We start from the raw sequence: 16,011 nt of genomic DNA on the forward strand, positions 1-16,011 counted from the left end.
TATACACGGAATGTTTAAAATATTTATTTCTTAATTTTGGGCTCAAAAAATAGGGGTCGTCTTATACATGGGGGCGTCTTATAGACGGTAAAATACGGTAAGCTGCGTCCCCAGTCCAGCTATATACTTACACTAGCAAAGATACATATACAGAACAAGCATGTAAGCACAAACACCTTAATTGTTGCTTTGTGAATACTTTTCCTTTCCTGTCTCAGCATGTGTTTGAGCTATCTCTATTGCTTATATTTCTGAGAAGTCAGAATGTTTAGCTGAAAAGTTTGACGTGGTGCAAAAAACCAAATACAGATTCAGGAACCCTGTCAGTTATCCTAGAATTTATTGAACAAAGAGTGAAAGTAGCAGTCTATAATATTGTTCCTTCGAACTGAAGCTAGGTTAGAAATAGGATTAGACTCTGAAATGGCCATTTATCTGACTGGAGCTCTGCAACCATGCCATAATGGACTACTGTTAATAACAGTTGAGAGTCCTATTATTCTCACTCTGGTGTATCTTAAGGCGCTCCATTTAATGGAAGAAAAGAAATACAAGTGCCTTTGTTTTGATTTGCTCAATAATTGTAAAGTGTGGGAAGGAAGCATATGACTAAAGCTGAGGAGGGGAAAAACCTTCCATCCTGAAGCATACAAATAATGGCTTCTAAACTGTGGCCTGAAGAAGCACTTTTAGTTCATTTCTGCACACTGGTTAAGTCTAGGAGGCATGTAGTGGGTCCTCAGAATAAAGACTCCAGACTCCACAAGTTCCAAATTCGACATGCACAATTTACTTTAGTAATATCACTAATTTTCTGTGGTGCCATTTTCAATCCATGGCATCGATGCAACACAAAAATAGAATTTTTTGAAGACTGCCAAGTAGAAAGGAAAAACAAAATCTGACCTATTTCTATTACTAAAGCTTGCTGATCCTGAAAGTGATCTCAATGGACTTTCTGGAAGAGGCAAGTCAAATATATTTGGGCACACAAAAAACTTGGGTTCAAAAAGGGAACAATTCACTGTCCCCTTTAGGCATAATATTTCAGTAAACCACAACCAAAACTGTTTTCATTTTTTACCACTTCCAATAATCCCATTAGTGCTACCACTGCCAGTTTTTTTCCTCCTATGAACCAGTTGTGCAAAAAGTTTTAAATTCTAATCAAATAAATGCTACATCAAATTAAAAAGTCTTACAATACCTGTCTTGATTAGTAGGAACTATGAAGTTTGCAACAGGAAAGAATATTTTGTTTCCATTTGAAGTAACTCTTTCATTATTATAAAACAGCACTACAGTGGTACCTCTGGATACGCACACCTCCAATTGCGTATCCTTCAGGATGCGAACGTGGCAAACCCAGAAGTATTTTTCTGGGTTTTGTCATGCGTGCATGTGCAGCAGCAGTCTACCGCATTGTGCACATGTGCAGAAGCAGTCTACCGCCATGCATGCATGCGCAGAAGCGGTCCCCCTGGTTGCGGAAACCTCAGAATCTGACCAGAGATCCAGAACAGATCCTGTCCGCAACCGGAGGTACCACTATATTTTTGCTAGTACAGTGGTACCTTGGTTCTCAATGAGCTTGGCTCCCGAACAAATAGGCTCCCGAACACTGCAAACCCAGAAGTAAGTATTCCAGTTTGCGAACGTTTTTTGGAAGCCGAATGTCTGACACAGCTTCCACTTGACTGCAGGAAGGTCCTGCAGCCAATTGGAAGTTGCACCTTGGTTTTCGAACCATTTTGGGAGTCAAACGGACTCCCGGAACAGATTAAGTTTGAGAACCAAGGTACCACTGTACAGGCATATTCATAAGACCTGCTTGTGGGACTGTTTTTGTGTGACCGGCTGGATTAATATCCAATACACTTAAACCAGTGTTTGAAATTAGCCAGGCACATTTTGCACCTTGCTTTCAACCACTTGCAACCAAGTGAATATGCCTGGCTGCTAGGATGGCACTTCTACCATCTGCAAGTGCATGCCTGGGGATCATTGGATCTGGACTGTTTTCACAAACTAATACCCAGTGGTATTTTTCTAGAAAAAGGGATGCTGGAACTCACCATGAATGCCTCCTTTTTTCTCTTATAATGGCAATGGTGCCCTCCTAAGAGGTGCCGGAACAGATTTCCACCAGTCTGACTGAAAAAAGGCCTTGCTAATACTCCAACCTGTAGAATTCTATCAGTTATGTTTTATCAGCACAATCAGAATGAATTTCTGGAACCAAAATGCTTCTTCTGTGCAGTCTGAGCAGGGGCAATCACCATTAAGTGAGAGATTCAAAAAGACCAATATATATGTGTGGACTGTCCCTGGATCAAATGACGTTTCTTTCTTATCAAAGCTCAAGGTTGTTATCTGAACTAGCCAGATGCTTAACTGAGAATCACAATCGGTGCATCGTCTGACAAATAAGACTTCAGAGCTGTCTTGCCCCAAAATGGCAACTAAACATTCCATTTTGGTGACTAACTTTGGTTTAAGGAGCCATTTGGCACATAGCTTATATATCAGAGTTCCTAACACTGATTTAAGCCAGGTTATTCATTACCTCATGTATTAAGCAGCACATGAAAAAGTGCTTATGTTGATTCTATTTAATATGTTACTTCTGGAAGCAACTGAAATGCCCAGAGAACAGCTACTTGGGATTAAAACAAAAAACATCATTCTAACATAGCTCAGCAATAAGGAACAAAAGGGAGTTTCAAACAGATAATATTCCATAGGTCCAAACCACTATCCTTTCACAAATTAAAGCACTGCTAGTTCATAGGGGGAAAAACCCTGCCCAGCTTACAGATGGATTGATTTCATTGCTGCAGAATAACAGGACATTACTTAATATAGCTAGCCAGTAGCCATTTTGCATACTAGTACATTTTATAAGGGGACACGGGTGGCGCTGTGGGTAAAAGCCTCAGCACCTAGGGCTTGCCGATCGAAAGGTCGGTGGTTCGAATCCCCGCGGCGGGGTGCGCTCCCGCTGCTCGGTCCCAGCGCCTGCCAACCTAGCAGTTCGAAAGCACCCCCGGGTGCAAGTAGATAAATAGGGACCGCTTACTAGCGGGAAGGTAAACGGCGTTTCCGTGTGTGGCTCTGGCTCGCCAGAGCAGCGATGTCACGCTGGCCACGTGACCCGGAAGTGTCTCCGGACAGCGCTGGCCCCCGGCCTCTTGAGTGAAATGGGCGCACAACCCTAGAGTCTGTCAAGACTGGCCCGTATGGGCAGGGGTACCTTTACCTTTACCTTTTACATTTTATATTCAAAGAGCGTAACAGAGAAATGGCCACGGCAACATTGTACATTTGTGAGATGAGTCAATTTACCCAAGAAAAGGAAACGGAAGTATGGGAAACTGTGTTTAATAATTATGTTGGTGCCTCAGAAGGAATCTGTAAGCTGATCACCCTCAGGCAGATCTAAGTCAGTTTGACCAGGTTGTGGAAAGCCAATTTCTCTGAAAGGCACGTGTAAAAACTGTGTGCAACAACTCCTAGGATAGATTTTCATTACTGACTCTGCGTTAACACACATTTGACTTGAACTGACCCAGGCTAACTCTTGAGCATGTGCAGTGAAGCAGTATATCGCCATACCTGTTTGCGGGACTGTTCCCGTGACCAGACTACCTCATCGCATCCATTGCTTTACGACTAGTAAGAACTGTACACTGCTTTAAGAAAGCGGCGCTACAAATGAAGGCAGGAAACTCAAAGCCAAACAATGGCAACACCAATCCTAGACATACGAGGTCTTGGGCGCTTTATCCGGTACCAGCAGAAAGGAAAGAGATTGATTCATGGACGCAGCAATTTCCCCTCTTGCCTGGCTCAGCACTTACCCTTATTATTATCTGTGCAGAGCTCAACCTAAAGACCCAAAGGGCGGAGTAGCAGAGGGAGAGAAGTCACCTGCTCTTCCTTGGTCTCTGTTCCGCCCTGGGCTCTTCTGCAAAGCGATTCACACGTACACCCGCCACCATCATGACACGTACGTTAGCTCACCCCCACCCATTCTTCCTTTTACCGGAGAGAGACCAGGGAGGGGCTGCGAGGGGGGCTCAGGGAGACCTGGAATCCCCCGCCAACACCCAACGGCACCCAGGAAACAGCGCTCCGCTCCGCCGCAGCGTCGCGTTCACACGCCCCAGACGACTCGCCTCCCGCGCGCGCTCCGCTTCCCCCGCCGCCCGAGTTCTGGCGGAGACGGCGGGGCTCAGCGAAGAGGAAAGGCTTTTCTCCCGCCCTGCTTTCTCCCTCCTTGGCTCCCCTCCTTCCCTTTCAGGCGCGCCGACCCCGACACGGGAAACCCACTCACACAAGCCGAGAGCCGCCGCCAGCAGCAACGAGCTGAGCCAGGCGGCGAGCGGAGCAGCGCCTTGCCTCGGACTGCAGCCGCCGCCTCCTCCTGGCGCCGTTAACGCCGCCACCGCCACGGTCGCCGCTGCCATTTTCCTGCCTCCACCTCCTTTTCCTCTCATTGTTCCACCCCCGCCCATGGTTGGAAGAGGAGTGGGAGAGCCGAAGGGAACCTCCACGCCGGTATTGAGCCGGAGCGCTGTCAATCACGCACACCTCCTGAATCCAGCGTCTTCCTTCTGGCCAGGCTCTGCCCTTCACTTCTCACGTCGCAGGGCGATTGGGAGCTCGGGATTTCACTCAGCCATGGGAGGGCCATTGAGAAGAGAAGCTGCCCGCCCACTTTGGGCGCCTGTCACGTGACTGGAAGCTACCTTGGGGCTTTATTGTGAGGGCTGGGCAATTGCAGAGCGGTAGCTTTGCCATGGCCTGTTTTCGACAGAAAGGTTGTGGTGACGCCGGCTCAGTAGTAGTAGTAGTAGTAGTAGTAGTAGTAGTAGTAGTAGTAGTAAGGCGTCACCGTGGATCTTGTCCTTACTGGGGGTTTTTAAGGACTTGCTCCACGCCACTCCACTCACATCTGTGCACATTTTCGTAGCCTGACATGCGGAAGCCCTCTTGGGTTCTGTTCATGGCCCATATCGCTGCATTCATCATTTAATACTAGTTGAAAAATTATCAGTTTCCCCCATTAAGTCCTATGAAACTGCGAGCAGAGTTTAACAGGCTGCTTTCACTAAGTTTGGGGTCTGGCATCCCGTACAGTCAACCAAATAATGTTGGGAGTATTTACCTATATAGAAAATAAGGAAGTGTATATAAGTATGGGGAAAGGCAGCATCGTGCCACAACTTACAGCTAGCAAACAGTATAATTTGGTAACTCGTATATTCACCAACGTTTAAAGTTCCTTTAAAGCAGGACAGCTGCTGTCATAAAGAGGTTTCCTTTTAATGTTGTTCCATTTATGCCTTGGAGGAGAGTTAGGGGTTCAAATACTCGACAATGCAACGTTTTGTTGCAGGTCCCACTTTTTCCCCTCCTGATAAAGACACACAAACACCAGGTAAAAATATTATAAGCAAATGTGTCAGGAGCATTCCAGCAGTAAATCACATTATACCAGTTAGAGTTACGTAATTCTTTATTAGCAAAAACATCTGCACAGACTAAACAGAGTGTCAGGCCTAGTGAGCATAGCAACTTATCTCCAGTAGGTCCTGCTTCCATGAAGCAGTCAGTGAGGGGAGCTGTTACTGTTGAGTAGGCAGGCAGGAACTTCCAGTAGTAGTTTGCAAACTCCAAGAACCTCTGCAAATCCTTCTTAGTCTTTGGTGCCTGCGAAGACGCCACACTGCTGACCTTGGCAAGATCAATCTCCATCCCTTTGGGGGTCAAGCAAAATCCCATGAAGTCCATCATCATGACACAATGCATACTCCTAACTCTGGAAGGAATTTTATGGCATATTTGACATACTCAGCGTCTCTGAAAAGAGGTAGTGTGAAGATAGACATCGGTAGCAGCTTGCTTCCTAGGGCTACTGTTACTCTTGGCACTGACTGTGGAAGAGCCACACTTTCTTCACTAACTTTGTACAGGGCATCCACACAAAGTCTTGAACTAAGTGTCTTCTCTAATTTTACCCCTTCCACTTGAGTCCAGTTTCTGCCTGGACATTGAGGTCCAGCGCCAAGGGCCTTCTGGCGGTTCCCTTGCTGCGAGAAGCCAAGTTACAGGGAACCAGGCAGAGAGCCTTCTCGGTAGTACCACCCGCCCTGTGGAACGCCCTCCCACCAGATGTCAAAGAGAAAAATAAGTACCAAACTTTTAGAAGACATCTGAAGGCAGCCCTGTTTAGGGAAGCTTTTATGTTTAATAGGTTATTGTATTTTGGTGTTTTGTTGGAAGCCGCCCAGAGTGGCTGGGGAAGCCCAGCCAGATGGGCGGGGTATAAATAAATTATTATTATTATTATTATTATTATTATTATTATTATTATTATTCTCTTCCATTTTTGTCAGAGCTCAGAGAAATCTGACCTTTTCTTCCTCTGTAACTCAATGGAATAGCTTCAGAGTTTCCCCAGATGTAGATGGTCTCTTCTGTTATTGTTCCAGACAAGTGCAGCTAGTCACTTTCTTTATTTTTTTAAGGAAATAAATTTTATTTAAGATTCGACAATAATAATAAATCAACAATAACTAATACAGTACATCAATTCATTGCAGTTGACCATCTTTAACAATAGTTAACAAACTACAAAACATCACTTCTGGTTAGTCAACTTCTCTTATTTAACTTTATCTTTTTCTTAGCTGATCAGAAAAAAGGAGACTAAAAGAAGACAGTGAGAAGAGAGAGAAATTTAAAAGAGGAAAAAAGGAAGAAAAAGAAAAAAGGGGGGAGAATAAAGAAATTAATAAAGAAAAAAAGAAAAAGGATAATAAATACATTTAACTTCCAATTAGACTCATTGTATTATTATTTCTATTGTTCTTTCACACACAGTTCCAAATTACTGTATTACTTTCTTTATTTTTATCGGCTATCAAAAACATTATGTTTCTTATCTTACAAGGATCATTCTAGTTCTGCCAAGAGATGTTTATTATTACAATAGTTTTCCAGGTATTCTTTAAAGATTTTCCAGTTCCCTCTAAATCTTTCTCAATATTCCAAAACTCCTCTCTAGAAAACAACTCTATCACTTAAATACTTCCCTTTCATAAACATCCATTTGTTTTCTTTCTGCCCGCTAATTTGCAGTGAAGGAGGCTTTGTGGACACCAGAAGTCCTCAAGTGAGCCACTGAGCCCAAGGACACTGCACCAGTGGCTTCAGTGCACTTCAGCATGGGCAGTGAGCAGGCACTGCTGTATATATATATATGCTCCTTGAAATGTGTGTGTGTGTGTTTCAATAATCCCAGCTATAAGAATTAATATCAAGGACAGTGGCATCTCAGTGCCACTGCAGGATGAATGGTTAATTTATCCTGACAGACACTATGGCTTTAACAACTGCATATCAAGTTCTGATCTGGGCTTTGCTCTGGCCTCACTGGATATCACAGGCAAGCCAATATTTTTCACACACACCCTTCCTATCTGTAAAAAAACTTCCAAAGTTGTTGGAACCATTTAACTGATAAAATGTTTCTGAAGCAACTGAGCACTGCAAATGAAGTGTTATGTAATTACCAAGCGTTCTCATATTAATTATTAATCAATTTAAAAAGCTCAAAAAGCTAGGACAATATTTTGTCTTATTATTAATAGATCTGGCAAACTATCTTAATATGACCTAGCAGTAAGCTATATTAATAGATGGAGACACAAGTCTGCATTGTATAATACTGGAACATAAAGTCTGAAGTAAAGTAAACATGAAATAAATGAAGAAAATGAATTAAATGAAGAAAAAGGGACAATGATGAGTGCAAGCTGTCAAGACCGATCACCAGTAACTAATTAAAACAATCATAATTTGTAAATCTAATATTCTGATTTAAAGAATGTACAGTGTAATAACAAGTTACTTAAATGTTTATTAACATAAAAATCATATTAACAAAAATGAGTGCATACTTAATAGGAATAACTATTGAATACCTAGAAATATTTGTGTAAGTCATTACAGAATATTGTTAGACACACAATTTGGTAAGATCTTTTGTTTGAAATATTTTTTATTATGTCTCCATTGGTTGCTGAAATACTTTATACTGAACTATGGGTGTCTTGGTTTTTTTCTGATTTCCTTAAGGAAAACATATGTTTAGCAAACTAATTATACTGTACCAATGGAAATAAGGAAAAACTTTAATTATGCAGCCTATATCTTTATTTTGCAGTGTTACTGTTGTGCACCATTCATTCCAATTTTACAAGCTACTTGGAGGAGAAAACAATGTGTAGTTCAGTGCAGTCCTGTCCCTGACTACCTGGACAGCTTTTGAAATCTCAGGAGGCATTACCCACATGTGGTCAACCATATTATCTTCACAGTGTAAAGGCTAGAAACTTGATTGTGTGTCTGTATGTTTTAAGTGGAAGCTTAGATTATCAGGAAGCTGAGCTGACTAACCCTTTACCACATTCTGTGCTTATTCTGTGCTTCTACAGAAGCATGCACACAATCCAGACACTGCATTTCCTGTGTTTTGCTGAGCACTGCAGAAAGGCAAATGACTGGTCCAAAACATTTTCTTTACAGCATCTTTTTGAACTATAGGTCTTCCTGCACACATTCCTGTTTCATTGACCCCATCCTTTTGTTCACAATTACACTGTGACCCCCTTCATATTTCAGCAATATGGTAAAATTAAGACATATATCCTAGTTTATTTATTAGGATTTAGAATCTATTCTGATTCCCCTCTTGTTTTGCCCTTGATACCCATTAGGCAATAAGCAGGGACAGTCTGACTAACAAAAAGAGGAACCTAAAGACTATCAGATGACAGGCATTAAAAAGGGAATCATCTAGCCCACTAAGGGAAATATTTGTTAGTTACTTTATCCGCACATCCCAGACAGACTGGAACCAAAATACACTCTATTCAGCAGATAATTATGAGAAACTTTCACATCTCTACATTGAGACACAGCAGCAGGCAGTACATGCAACTTCCTGGGGAGAAGATTGGAGACTTTGCATGCTAGGCAGATCCAGTGGGGAAGATTCTTATGATTTCCCATATGTTACTGCTTGTGAGCATGTTTATTTCAATATGTACTCATTTACATGTAAGCTGCCTTGGTGTCCTGGAAGGTATAGCATAAATTACTGTAATAAATAAACAGGGTTAAGGAATTATCAAGTATTGGTTAAGCATTTTGGTTTGTAAGAGTATTGTTCCTGTGTTAGAATGTGACCTACCAATGGTTCTCTTTCCCATAATTCTAAGAAAACAATAAATATACCTGATTCAGTGAAGTTATTGTTGTTGAGTTGTGCAGAGTATTATAATGTCTGTCAGTGCATAACAGCTTAGTCCATATGGCAAAACACACTTCCAGAGCTATATTGCTGAAGAATGGAAGTTGGGTCATGCCTAATCCTCATAACGATGGTTCAGAGGAACGGTCTACTGAAAATGCTCTAATGTTCCTCCAGCCTATAGGTCATCAGTGTTTACCTCAACCTACGAATTTCTATTTAGGTTTCTAATTCAAACACATGCAATGTGGGCTCAAGTTCCTGATTCATTTAATGCCTATTCATGAGCAGCAAGTTACTATGGAAACTCCCACATTTTATTTTCAATACTGGAAGGAAACATAATTTCAGTGAAAGGCAACACTTAGTGACTCCTGGCATACTTGGCATCCACCACTCCTTTTGACATTGATAACTTGGTTCTCTCCTTCTCATATAAGTACAGTACTTATGGCATTTTGGGATATTGATAGTCCTAACAAGACCACAATGCAAAACAGTTTGAGGAAAGAAGAGAAAGACAGGGACACACAAAGCTCAGTTTGGGCTCTGTAAATCTATCTTAGAATGCTGGTTGCCTTTCTTCCTAGATATCTGATGTGGCAGGGTGTTTCTGCCTGTGTTCCCCCTGTATATTTGTAAAATAAATGCAATCATTACAAATTTCCGATAAGCCTCCAGTGATGTCCTTCCATACGCACTGTGTCTCTTTAAAATACCTCCACACTGTATTACACACTGTGTTCCTATAACTTCTTTCTTGGAAAATGTGGTGTGTAATGAAATATATTTTGGGTCTGTAGCAGACTTACATGGAGAGCCACTTTGAGGTACTATAGCCTAGTGTGACATACAAGCTTTGGGTCTGCCTCTTTGTGACCCAACAACCAGTGGGAGCTGGCAAGTGGATCACTGAATTAGGAGAGACAGAGAGAGAATGGAATTTAAGTTAGAGGCTGACAGTCAACAGATAGGGACATCTGAGAGAGCACAGGCAGGGGTTGTCTGTGGGGTAGGCAGGGATCTGGATTTTAGAATTAGGGACTTTCTGTCTATCTGGAGAGAAGGGTTCTCTGGCTATATGAATAGGCTCAAAGAGGGGCTACATGTTAGAGCAGGGTCCCTCAGACCATGTGGTGGGCCAGATTATTATTTTTTTTTGGGGGGGGGGAATGAACGAATTCCTATGGCCCACAAATAACCCAGAGATGCATTTTAAATAAAAGAACACATTCTACTCATGTAAAGACACCGGGCAGGTCCCACAAATAACACAGAGATGCATTTAAAATAAAAGGACACATTCTACTCATGTAAAGACACCGGGCAGGTCCCACAAATAACACAAGAGATGCATTTAAAATAAAAGAACACATTCTACTCATGTAAAGACACCGGGCAGGTCCCACAAATAACACAGAGATGCATTTTAAATGAAAGAACACATTCTACTCATGTAAAAACACGCTTATTCCCGGACCGTCTGTGGGCTGGATTGAGAAGGTTATTGGGCCGCATCCGGCCCCCGGGCCTTAGGTTGCCTACCCCTGTGTTAGAGGGAACAGATTGCTAAATGGCTTTCAGTTAGTGTTAGGTCTAACCTGTGACTGAACAAGGGTTTATCTATCTATCTGAGGGAAAGTTAGAGGTTTTGGAAGTATTTTATGGCTAGGGTAAAAGAATAGACATCCTAAAAAGAATCTCTCTGTCCAGTGACAGTTTGAAAGCGGTAAGACAGTTAATAAAGTGTCTCTTTGTAACAAAGTATTTTGCCTTGCAAAAGTAATCACTAAGCAATGACTTCTTCAGGGTAAACAAATTAAATTCCTGCTTTGTTTTAAAAGTGCCTCGTCTCGTCCTTACCTAGTTCTTCTAAGTAAGGGTTGAGTAGTCAGAGATTACTCTTTACTGATTTGTAACATCTTGCTGCTGGTAAATAACCACACTACCACAAACAGTTAATACTAAAACCTTTGCTGGGGAAATAAAGGGAGGATATAACAAATAAAAGGTAAAGGTAAAGTGGCCCCTGACCGTTAGGTCCAGTCACGGACGACTCTGGGGTTGCGGCACTCATCTCACTCTATAGGCCGAGGGAGCCAGCATACAGCTTCAGGGTCCTGTGGCCAGCATGACTAAGCCACTTCTGGACCAGAGCAGCGCACGGAAACGCTGTTTACCTTCCCGCTGGAGCAGTACCTATTCATCTACTTGCACTTTGACGTGCTTTCGAACTGCTAGGTTGGCTATATAACCAATACAGTAGTACCTCGGGTTAAGAACTTAATTCGTTCTGGACCTGAAACTGTTCTGAACCTGAAGCACCACTTTAGCTAATGGGACTTCCTGCTGCTACCACAACGCCACCATGTGATTTCTGTTCTCATCCTGAAGCAAAGTTCTTAACCCGAGGTATTATTTCTGGGTTAGCGGAGTCTGTAACCTGAAGCGTCTGTAACCCGAGGTACCACTGTACAGTATAACTAATATTGATATAACCAATAGTACACCAATAGTGGCTATGTTATCCAGCACCCATCCTAAGTGAAGATGTCTGTCACAACTAGCTTCTTCCAGTTGTTTTGCCTGTTTCACAGTCTGCTCCAGAAAATGCCATTCAGATGTTGTACTGGGAAAAGAGATTTCTCCTAGTCCTTTGTCCTATTAATAGTTGTACAGAGTACTCCCCTCACAAGTCACAGTGTGTTATGTGAAAGTAACATGCCTGTTGTGATAGACACAACACTCCTAATTATAAAGAGAAGCTTGCACGAAAACAATGCAAGAATTGTGTCCTGAATGCTTATGCTGCCATTACCACATATTACCATAGTTTTAGAAGTTGAGTGTATGAGATGCTATGTTTATCTACAACCCAGGTGAAATTTTGGTCTGGCTCTGTAGAGAACTGTAGCCCCTCAGTAATAACACTGCCCCACCTCACCTCGCTTGTGTTGACAAGGGAAAAAACTTACATGGAAGAGGATGGTCAAAGGCCTGGTACAGGTCACCAAAGCATTCAATTGGGTCAAGCAGAGAGAAGAATATTATTCTGTCCCTGCCTCATGCATTCTAGTCTTTTCTTTTTCAGCCATTTTCAGTAGGTAGGCAATTGCCATGAAAGGATACCTTGTCTATTCCCCCAGTATTTTTTTCACTGTCTCTCCCATGCTGTACTCCTGCATAGCGAGACATGCCAGAGGAAGTATTGCAGAAGTGGATATACTGAAGTTTATGGCACCTAAACAATATGGCAACACAGACTACTAGCCAAACTGATTTCTCTAACAGGATAAAGGTGGGGGCCCTATTTTAGGAACTGCATCAGGGCCCCCAACCACATTAACCTGGCTTTGGAGGGTTAACTCTAAGTATGACAATTACTGGATATGATTCACTGTGCTTAAGTGAACAGACCCCAAGCTTTCTGACCCTAAGGGTAAAGGTAAAGGGACCCCTGACCATTAGGTACAGTCGTGGACGACTCTGGTGTTGCGCCGCTTATCTCGCTTTATTGGCCGAGGGAGCCGGCATACAGCTTCCAGGTCATGTGACCAGCATGACTAAGCCGCTTCTGGCGAACCAGAGCAGTGCACGGAAACGCCGTTTACCTCCCCACCGGAGCGGTACCTATTTATCTACTTGCACTTTGACGTGCTTTTGAACTGCTAGGTTGGCAGGAGCAGGGACCGAGCAACGGGAACTCACCCCGTTGCGGGGATTCGAACCGCCGACCTTCTGATTGGCAAGTCCGAGGCTCTGTGGTTTAACCCACAGCGCCACCTGCATTCCGAGTTTCTGACCCTAGAGCACATTTAAAAGTTTAAGGCAGGGGTCAGCAACCTTTTTCAGCCGTGGGCTGGTCCACCGTCCCTCAGACCATGTGGTGGGCTGGACTATTTTTTTTTGGGGGGGGAGAACGAATTCCTATGCCCCACTAATAACCCAGAGATGCATTTTAAATAAAAGGACACATTCTACTCATGTAAAAACATGCTGATTCCTGGACCGTTCGTGGGCTGGATTGAGAAGGTGATTGGGCTGCATCTGGCCCCCGGGACTTAGGTTGCCTACCCCTGGTTTAAGGCACTGTGATGGGCACCACGAAACGACCATTTCACAGAAGAAAACCAGGTGATCCTCAGAACCACATCCAAAAGCAAAACACGGGGTGAGGATTACAGAAGGGGGAAAATCAAGACCCTGCCCTGTAGGAATGGTGTTAAAATGGTGAGAGGCACACCTCGCCTGACACAGACACGCCACAACTTGTCCAGTATGCCACATTCTATCTCTGACCCTTTTGCCTCCTTGGCAAGAGCATTGCTCTGTCTCAGAGGTAGCAACCTAAGGCCCATGGGCCGGAAGCAGCCCATGAGGCTCGCTTAACCAGCCCATGAGCCGCCCCCAAACTGAGCCGCCCGCTTGGCAAGTCCCCGCATGCTGCGCTAAACTGGCGTAGTGCAGCATGGGGACTCTCTTCTGCAGCTCTGGAAATTGCTTCTGTGCATGCCCAGACACCGAAAATCGCTTCTGTGCAGGCGCGATTTTCGGCATCTGGGCATGCACAGAAGTGATTTTTGCCACTGTGGACATGCGCAGACGAGATTTCCGGTGCTGCGCCAGTCTGGCCCACGGAGGATCTCCACGGGAGTGATCCGGCCATGCCCGGTAAGCCTTGCCAGCCCCTGCTCTATCTCTAACCTTTGAATCCTTGGCAGAAGCATTGCTAAAAATCCCCTTTGATAGGAACATGACTGAAGGAATGACCGTCAGGTGTGGAGCACACTTCCACCCACAGTCAAGCCACAGCTGTCTGAACGCGTGACCTTTGGGTGTGGAGAACACTTCCACCCACAGACAAGCCACAGCTGTCTGAACATCCTGCCCTCTATCTAACCTTTGGCTTTCTCAGTCTTCTGCCGTGCCCTGTCTGTGACCTTTGTCTCCTTCATCATACATTGTTCAAGGGGAAAATGAGGCTGTGGAAACAGGTGCCAAAATAACTTTGTACCACCCCTCGATGTCATGATTGGAAGATGTGTAAAGGGCACACTCCCAAATGTATCTGACTGGTTTTGCATATTGTGCTAATAAAAAGAGCCTCTGCAGAGCTAGCTGGCTAACTGTGCTTGTGCACAGCTCACCTGCATTACCAACTCCTGCCTCATGTCCTTCACTTCACAAGACGTGGTGGGACAGGGGGCTTTGAATAAACAAGGTAACACCTGGGTCACGTAGACAGTTCATGATGGGAAAGTACTGAAGCACGAAGTTTCTTATGTCTATGAATGTTTTGCATATTGCTAATAATAAAAAGGGACACAGGTGGCGCTGTGGGTTAAACCACAGAACCTAGGGCTTGTCGATCAGAAGGTCGGTGGTTCGGATCCCCGCGAAGGGGTGAGCTCCTGTTGCTTGGTCCCAGCTCCTGCCAACCTAGGAGTTTGAAAGCACCTCAAAGTGCAAGTAGATAAATAGGCGCTGCTCTGGAAGGAAGGTAAACGGCGTTTCCGTGTGCTGCTCTGGTTCGCCAGAAGCGGCTTAGTCATGCTGGCCACATGACCTGGAAGCTGTCTGCAGACAAACGCCGGCTCCCTCGTCCAGTAAAGTGAGATGAGCGCCGCAAATCCAGAGTTGTCCACAACTGGACCTAACGGTCAGGGGTCCCTTTACCTTTAATAAAAGGGCTCTGCAGGGCTTGTAGAAGCAGCTTTTTTTCACACAGCATCCTCAGCTCTGGTGTCGTCTTGTTCTTTCACTGCCTCCCCCATAAACCCCTTTTTGCCAGTGTAACTTCTGCTGGGTGCTTCAGCCATGTGACCAAACTAAACAGAGTTTGGAGCAAGGGTAAGTGTTCTCCTTCCCTGCCATGCCGGCAACACACTCATTTTCTGGGAGTTACCCTGGCTGAGCCCCCACTGAGTTGAAATGAGAGACTTCAATACATGCAGCCCTGACAGTGCCCAGGATTAGCCAGTTTAGCTGGAGATCTACCTATTCCAAACTCTGCTCATCCCGGGAGATTTTCGGCTTGGATCCCTAATTTTTAAAGCAATTAACATTTGGAAGGAGCAGTGGAATTTCAAGGTTAACAATGCTGGTGTCTCGGGATACCATGGTTCCTCTTGAGTGCCACAATCGGAACTTCAGGCACCAATAATTAGGAAAAGTTATCCAAGACCTTCCCAAACACAGAACTGGAAGTACAAATGCATTTCATTTTTTAATAGGTTATAGTAAAACAAAACAAAAAAACACAAACTGCTGATTGTGTCATAATAAAACATCCTGAGTGCTTCATAAAGCTGAATTTATATCACCTTGACAGCAAAAGCAAGGTGGCATTGCAATTCATTAGACATTTCTGAAATGCCCTTTTTAATCCATTCATCCAACATCCATCTAGTCATCCAAGTCATGTATATAAAAACATACACACACAAACAAAATCTCAGTGGTTGTTTCATAACTAAGAAACAACCTTCCTGCAGAGAAGGAGGTGCTGCAAAATTTCCCTTTGCTGACTAGATTAAGGTTGCCATGGGGGAATGACCTTTTAGTACATTTTAGTTAGTTGCTATTTCAACGGGGCAATATTATTTGTCTTCCGTATTGCAACTCATCCCAATTCCTTCTCAACCCCATTGCTAAGTGTCCAGATAAATAAGATAGTGGACAACATTAGT

The 16,011-nt window shown here is 43.7% G+C and overlaps 1 protein-coding gene across 3 annotated transcripts in view; it reads right to left on the reverse strand.

Moving 5' to 3' along the window:
* Nucleotides 1-4,577, reverse strand: part of LOC128412877 (myelin protein zero-like protein 1) — a 35,132-nt gene extending 30,555 nt beyond the window's left edge. The window contains exon 1 of one of the 3 annotated variants that reach the window (XM_053386387.1): nucleotides 4,337-4,577. In XM_053386387.1, coding sequence (XP_053242362.1) covers nucleotides 4,337-4,517 — 181 coding nt within the window. In that variant the 5' untranslated portion in view covers nucleotides 4,518-4,577. The remainder of the gene's footprint in view (nucleotides 1-4,336) is intronic. The other 2 variants (XM_053386388.1, XM_053386389.1) reach the window with 2 other exon arrangements.
* Nucleotides 4,578-16,011: the final 11,434 nt, after the last annotated feature.

This window comes from Podarcis raffonei, chromosome 4, assembly GCF_027172205.1.
Source record: "Podarcis raffonei isolate rPodRaf1 chromosome 4, rPodRaf1.pri, whole genome shotgun sequence".
NCBI classification, from domain to species: domain Eukaryota; kingdom Metazoa; phylum Chordata; class Lepidosauria; order Squamata; family Lacertidae; genus Podarcis; species Podarcis raffonei.